This window comes from Marmota marmota, unplaced genomic scaffold (assembly GCF_001458135.2).
Source record: "Marmota marmota marmota unplaced genomic scaffold, marMar, whole genome shotgun sequence".
NCBI classification, from domain to species: Eukaryota; Metazoa; Chordata; class Mammalia; order Rodentia; family Sciuridae; genus Marmota; species Marmota marmota.
The window spans coordinates 46,833,403-46,841,269 of NW_026000037.1; the positions used below are offsets into that span (position 1 = coordinate 46,833,403).

At 45.5% G+C, this 7,867-nt stretch overlaps 1 protein-coding gene across 26 annotated transcripts in view; it reads left to right on the top strand.

The window, feature by feature from the left end:
• Positions 1–7,867, top strand: part of Tanc1 (tetratricopeptide repeat, ankyrin repeat and coiled-coil containing 1) — a 231,962-nt gene that overhangs the window by 184,695 nt on the left and 39,400 nt on the right. For all 26 annotated transcript variants that reach the window (XM_048812307.1, XM_048812313.1, XM_048812308.1 and 23 more), the window contains 2 exons: positions 3,692–3,800; positions 4,653–4,775. In XM_048812307.1, the coding sequence (XP_048668264.1) occupies positions 3,692–3,800; positions 4,653–4,775 (232 nt within the window). The remainder of the gene's footprint in view (positions 1–3,691; positions 3,801–4,652; positions 4,776–7,867) is intronic.

The window sequence follows — 7,867 nt, forward strand, 5'->3', positions numbered from 1 at the left end:
CTACCACTGGGCAACATCCCCAGCCTCTTGTGACAGGATCTCACTAAGTTGCCCAGGCTGCCTCAAACTTGCAACCCTCCTGCTTCTGCTTCCTGAGTGTCTGGGATGGCAGGCATGTACCACCACGTGCCTGGCTTCAGTCTTTTTAAATAGCCATTCTTACTGAAGTGAGGTGATATTTTATAGTGATTTTGGTTTCCACGTCCCTAACGATTAACAATATCAAGTATGTTTTCATAGACCTGTTGACAATTTAATGTCTTCTTTTGAGAAATGTTTACTTGTTCTATTGCTAATTTTTTTTGGTTTTGCTTTTGCTGTCAAGTTATTAGAGTTCCTTTTATGTTGTAAATATCAACCCCTTATCAGATGTAGAGTTTTAAAATACTTTCTCCCATTCTGTAGTTTGTTTCTCCCATTCTGTTGATTGTTTCCCTTGCTGTGCAAAAGATTTTTAGTTTGACATCATTCCATTTGTCTGTTTTTGTTTCCTGTCTTATCTAAAAATCCTGCTTGGTTCCAATGTCCTGAAGCATTTCCCCTGTTTTCTTCTGGTACTGTCATAGTTTCATGTCCTCACATTTAACTCTTTAATGCAGTTTAAGTTGGTTTTTCTAACTGGTGAGAGCTAGGCTCTAACAACATTCTTCTGCATGCAGATCCCTAGTTTTCCTATCTCCGTGTATCAAAGAGGCTGTCGTTTTTCAAATGTGTTGTTGTCACCTTTGTTGAAAATCAGTTGGCCATAAATGTGTGGGTTTACTTCTAGGTTTTCTGTTCAGTTCCATTGTTTGGTCTAGGTTTTAGTTTTTATGCCAATAGCCTATTGTTTTGATTACTGTAGCTTTGTGGTATTTTGAAGTCAGGTAGTATAAGTGTCTGCTAGGCAAGTACCCTACTGCTGAGCTACATCTTTGGCCTTTTGTTTAAACATTCACAGGCTGACCCCATGCTCACAGTCTTCCTGCCTCAGCCTGCCAAGTAGTCAGGACTACGGTGTGTGCAACTGTACCCAGCTTCTGCTATGTTCTTTTTGTTCACATATTTTATATACATCTGTGTGTGTGTGTGTGTTTATTTGTCTGTTTTACAGAGGTATTCATAGGTGATGCTGAGCACTTCTGTCTGGAGGCACATAACATCTTCATGTTCTCTGTGATGCTGGGACACATTGGTGCCCATTTCCTGCATCAACTCATTAGTGCTGCACAGGGACTCGTACTCTAGAATAGTCTGCACGGGCCTTTCCCATGCTGTTAACTTGAGGAACAAATGGGTAGGATATGACTAAGTAGAACAAGGCTATTTAAGCAGGAAGAGCTGTCAGAGACCCTGTAAGGCAATGACAATCTAGTTTGGAAGTTCTTTCATGGAATGGAGGAGTAGAAAGGGCCAACAGAAGGATGTGCCAGAGAGGATGGCCTTTTTTCTGTCCTCTGTGAAGAAGCTTTGAAGATTCTGGAGAGATTGTCTCTGTAGACAGGAGTGTGGCATGTGAGGACTGCTGTAGGGAGTTGGTGGCCTGGGGTCAGAGTTGTGGTGGAGGGAGACAGCCTGGCTATCTGAGAGAGTGGGCCTGTGGAGGAGGAGCTGTAGGTGACTTCAGGGTGTCAAGTCTCAGGATTGGATTGGAGTTGCTCCCAATAAGAGCAGGAGGGCAGGGGGCAGCTTTCTCTAGGACATAGATGGCTGTGGGGTAGCTGCCTTTCCCAGGCTCCATGGGCAGGACTGACTGTAACATTGGAGGAAAAGTTGGTAGTTGAACATTTGGCGTCATTGATGAAAGGGTGTGGTGTGATCTGGTGAGGAAGTTTGTGTAAACAGAGGAAAAGGGTGTTGTACTTCAGGGAAGGAGGACAGAGGTGCCACCAAGAGGTGAAGGAAAATGAGGATTAAGAGGAAAGCCATTAAACTTTCAGCGTAGGAATAAGATCCTGCATCCTTAGGAGACCCCTTCTTTGGGATTGTAAGGAGTGACAGAGGAAAGAGCCACAGCCTGGCATGGGGGATGGAAGACTTGAGAGATTTGGGGTTTCGCGTGTGGAAGCATTTTTGGTTTTGAAAACACAGGAGGAGGTTGGGACCTTGTTGGAAACATTGAGACAGTGTGGACACATGGTCCACAAGGAAGAAGAAATTGGAAATGCAAAGGAAGGCACAAGGGCCAAGTGAGGGGGCAGCTGGCCACCTCTTTGTGCCCATTGAGCCTGCTCATTGCACCATTCCTGCTGTGTTCCGTCTTGGTTACTTGTGTCTCCTCCAGTTGCCAAGAGCTCTTTGAGAGAAACACCCTGCATCATCCTCCTGTCCCACATGGTGCTGGTCATAAGGTGGACATCAGTGAACAAACCCAGAGTCATGTTGAACTGTCAAGAGCCCAGGCCCTCACTTCTCGCAGACTGTTTGTCAAACCCCTGCGCTCTCATTTACTAGCTGTGTGGCCTTGGACAAAGCACTTTACCTGCTCAGGCCCCTGTTTCCTCATGTAAACAGTGATTATGTGGAAGGGTGAGGGAGATAATGCAGACAGGTTTCTGCATCTGGGATAGAGCTCAGGCTTCATACCCGCAGGCTTTGGAACACTCATGAACTCGTGGATGCAGATTGTCTTAGAAGGGGCCACTTGGTCCCAAGTCAGCCTGGCCTTGGAGATCATGCCCTTCCTTGTGCGTGGAGACTTATTTTGCATGTCCATCTCCTTGAATTTCTCCTCTCTAATGTGGTTTCCAACCTCTTTGAGAAGTAGGCATGCATGTGGATGAATAGGATATAAGTGATGCCTGCTTTTCATCATCTAGATTAGCTGCTACTAGGAGAATGCTTTTAAAAGTGAATATCTATATTCACATTTTGGATTTTATATGTATCATTTATCCTCTTCCTCCAGAACTACCTGCTTTTCCCTAACAGAACAGCAGTTCAAAATTGTCAGGTTGATAGATGGTGGGTGGGTGTCTTTTCCAAACAAATCGGCTTGAAGGCCCCATGTCCACAAGGAGACCGCATGAGTCCTTATAGGCAATGGTAGGGTGGCTCCTTCATCAAAGAGTAAGTGGGGCATAAGTGAATGGTGTTGGTCGATGTCCACCAAGTGCCCAGCTATAGGAAGCCCACAGGAACCCGTGCCATCCAAACCTGGAATTCTAGGCATTACGGATCACAGGCTGTTGCTGAGCATGGCTAGGTTGTTCTTTCCTCCCAACAATAAGGCCTTGTCCTTTGCTCTGGTGTTACCCCAGTGGTGGAGTAGGCGGGCCTGCAGGCCAGAGGGTTCTGCTCCATCTGTCTGTGCATCCATCCATATCCAAGAAACATATACTTACTGAGTATTTGGCACATTGCTAGACATTGTGACTATAGTGGTGACTTAGAGGAGCCCCCTTGTCTCATGGAGTTTGCGTTTTTGTGACAGCATAAATCAATGACGCAGTGATAATTGATGAGGAGAGTGGGTGATTCCAGCCTTGCCCTGTACTAGTGCCTCAGAGAGGGTCACTCCACAGAGACGGGGCAGCCAGAAAAATCCCTTAACATGACTCATCGAATAAGCAGCATTTGCCATCTTTAAAAAGGCAGCAGCCCACCCAGTGTGTGTGGTGGCACTGAGGAAGAGTTCTAGGGTTGCATGGCAATGTCCGTGGTGGGGTGGCACAAGACCTTTCATCATGAGCCCTTCTGTTTCTTGTTCTAGGAGCGGACACGCTCTCCTGGCGTTCATGTTCTCTCGACAGGAGGGCAAGCTGAACCGCCAGCAGACCATGGAGCTTGGCCACCACATCCTGAAGGCCCACATTTTCAAGGTGAGGCATGCACCCATAGGAGGGAGGGCTTCCTTGTTGTCTTTTGTAGTTTTGAAGATTTTGGACAGCTGTGTGAGCCATCTCAGAAGCCCTCCATGAGCCCCATCCCAAACATGACTCCCTTTCTCCCTCCCTAAAGCTGCCGTCTTACAGTCATTTCCTTGTATTTCTTTATAATTTATCACATGAGCATGCATCTGAATGCTCTGGGTGAGTGTAACTTTCCCCCTTTGAATCCCTTTCAAGTTTCTTTTCATGCGGAGTTTGCCTTTATTCCCTTTTGTTTCCTTGTTATTTACTTGTCAAAGAACTTGAGTTCTTTGACCTATATAATTTCACACCACCTTGATTTCTGATTGTGTGCTTGCTTCTCAAGGTGTAGTTTAATGTGTTACTCTCGCCCCTGGATTTCCTGTCATTAGTCTTTGGGTTGACTTTACCCCCTGCAAGGTGTCGAGATGATTTTGTGGTTAAAGGGTGTCTGCAGGAAACACATGGCCTGTGCTTGCTGCTTATTTTGTGATACCATCAGCCCTTACTGGTCATGCCCGGACTCACTCATTCTTTAGGGGTTGCCTACAGTGATTTCCTAATTCTATCATTTAATCTTCTAATTCTATAAAGGGAAGCTTTCTCCTTTTCATCATCTCTCTCCCCGGGTGTGCAATTCATGTAGCAAAAACAGGGTGATTCCCTGACCCACAGTTGTAGCCAGGGAAGGCTCACAGGGCATTGTTCTCGAAAGTTACCCTGCCTTCAGCACCTGTTGTACCCTCTTGGCGACCCTGCAGTCAAACTGATGCCACGGGTAGGAAGGTTATGTTCACGGGATCTGTTTCTGGTTGTTTCCAGGGCCTCAGTAAGAAGACTGGAATCTCCTCTAGCCATCTGCAAGCCCTGTGGATAGGGTACAGCACCGAGGGTTTGTCTGCCGCCCTTGCCTCTCTCAGGAATCTCTACACTCCCAACGTGAAGGTGAGCAGCCCTCTGTCCAGGGAGCAGCATCTGGGCCTATTCCCACCTGTCGGCCCTGCCAGTCTGGCACCAGGCAACGTGAGAGGGACAGAGGAGCTTCTCATGATGATATCAATCGCACAATCTCTGTTAGAGGTTTAGCTTCTGCTCCAGCAGGAAGATATGGGTGGTCAGGGCTGCTCCATGAGTATGTGGTGACCATTTCAGGGCTGATGTGATAAGGAAGCAATTTACTCAGGAAATCAAAGGTCAGAGATTTCCAAGGAAACTGGATTTTTTTTTTTTTTTTTTAAAGATAGAGTGAGAGAGGGAGGGAGAGAGAGAGAGAGAGAGAGAATTTTTAATATTTATTTTTTAGTTCTCGGCGGACACAACATCTTTGTTTGTATGTGGTGCTGAGGATCGAACCCGGGCCGCACGCATGCCAGGCGAGCGCACTACCGCTTGAGCCACATCCCCAGCCCAGGAAACTGGATTTTTAAAATGCCTGGGTTACTTGTCTGTACTATCTCTTCGGGTTTCCAGTAAATTCAGCTTTGATGAGTGACACAAAGCAATGAGTACACAGCACACTGATGGAGGTCTCATGTGCACAGACATTTTTGACTGTGGCCAAGAGTGTCGGGTCCTTGGCTGCTGAGTCAAGAGCAGCTTCACTCCATGGTCAATGGCATTCATGTCACAGTATTCTGCTCTGCTTTTCAAGATAAATTTTCCTTCCCCAATGAATGCAGTCCAAGAATAGAAAGCGCCCAGAGGCCAAATATCTGGGTAAGGCCACCAAGAATTGTCCCTGCCTTGATGTGCCGGCCACCTGTAGAAGCTCCTCTGCAGGCCATTTGCCAGTAAGTCTGGTTATTTCCTTAGATCAGTTCCATGAAGCGATCACTGCATCATCTCTCAGTAACACAGGGATGCCCAGCCTGGTCAAGGACAAGGCAAGGCCCTGGCTCACAGTTTCTGGGCATCTGACATCCACTTCTCCTCATTACCTTGGACGGGGGCAGTGTGCACCAGAGATGGAATCATGGGGGACACTCCTGGGGCCTTCTGTGCCTCTCCTCCCTACTGCCCACACACCTCATCCTCAGCATGCTCGTTTTGGGCATGGGTCTGGGTCTGGTCTTGCAGAGTGCTTCCTCCATGTCTAATTAGAGGTGTGTCCTGCCCCTTCCTCACTTCTGCATCTCCCTGGTGACTTTGAGAGGTGAGTGTGTCAGAAAATTGAGGCTCCCAGTTGTTGTGGGAGGACCTAGCAGTGCTCTGAATCTTGGGGGTGATCCAGACCCTGCTGCCTGCTGTAAGACTTTGGTATGGAGTAGAGAGAGTCCACTGTCCCTGGGTGGTTGACGCAGTGTCTTTACAAAGTGCCACCTCATCTAAGTGGCCTACGCCCCTGTCAGGGTTGGAAGCTGACTGGCAGAGCCTGTTGGATTTCAGTTTTGATTCACCTGCTTTGCTGGGTGCCTTTGTGCCTGCATTCAAGGTGTGGAATAGCTCATGGCACCCTGAGCTCTGTCCTGCTCCAGGCCTGATCCTTTGCAGATTATCACTCACGCTGCAGACAGCAGATCTCAGGGCTTATATCCCAACTGAAGCCTTCTGCAGTTTTTTGAAGGTGGATGGGCAGGAAGCCATTCATGTAATTCAGTGAAACCAGCCCTAAACTGCTATTGCTGATGGTCAGAGGGAATGTGCTCTTTCCATGTAGTTACCCAGAAGAAAGGGGAGGATATGGCTAAGTTCAGATTTCATATAATGAAAAAGCATTTGCTTATGTGTGGTATTAGGAATTGAACCCAGAGGTTTTTTACCACAGGGCTACGCCCACACCCCTTTTTATTTTTATTTCAAGATGGGGTCTTGCTGAGTTGTTGAGGCTGGCCTCAAACTTGGAATCCTCCTGCCTCAGCCTCTCAAGTCACTGGGTTACAGGTGTATGTGACCAGACCCAACTGAGGAAGAAGCATTATTAAGAATTTTTTCACTTAGATTAGGTTACTATAATAACATTGTTTCATCTTTCCTGTGATAGTTAACAATATATCTTTTGGCTTCTCCATAATTTATAAAATTCTGAAAGAAAGAAGAACGGCAATATGTTTTCACTACTTTAACAAATTTATGGGAACAGAAGTTACTCAAGGTGCAGAAAAGTGAGAAACATCATATTCTATTGAATATGAGTTTTTAAAACAGCAAATTAAAAGGTAGATATAATAATACAATGAGCTTGGCTCTCCAGGATTATAAACTTTTCCTTTAACATACTTGCAATTTAAAGAGTGTTCATTTTTACTTTGTTTTATACAACTCCTATGTCACCTCATCTGTACCACCCTCCAAATCATATAACTTGGCTATAAAATTGTAAGTCTTTCCATTATCCTTTTGAGTTGTTTTTTTTTTTTTAAATCTTTCAAGGGGGCATAAAGGTTTTCACAGAATCTTGAGCAAATTACAGTAATTTAAAATTATGCATGCAATTAAAGAACTTTTTTTTAGAGAGCATTAAATGTTGTCATACAGGAATGAATGTCATTTTGAGCAATAATTGCAGTTTGCCACTTTGGTAAATTAAAGTGACTTGCTCTGGAATGATTACTTGATAATTTCAGAATGCCAGTGATTTCTAGCACTGCAGCCTCTCTTCACCAGGTCAGGGTCATACCAGCTTGTGCCCAGCTGGCCTGCTGAGGTTCTTGCCGTGAACACCTCCAAGCCCCCATCCAGCTGCTGATTTTCTGTTAGTGCCATCTCATAGAACTGGCACCATCCTCAGGCTACGTACAGGAGCCAAGTCATGGTGGTTCTTTGCTCAGCTGAAGGTAGGGAGGAGAGGAGAACTTACCCTAGCTGAGGACAGGCAATCCCGTCCTTCTGATTCACAATTAAGCCACGCACATTTTATTTTTTTTATTTTTATTTTTTTAATTTTTTATTGTTGGCTGTTCAAAACATTACATAATTCTTGATATATCATATTTCACACTTTGATTCAAGTGGGTTATGAGCTCCCATTTTTACCCCAAATACAGATTGCAGAATCACATCAGTTACACATCCATTGATTTACATATTGCCATACTAGT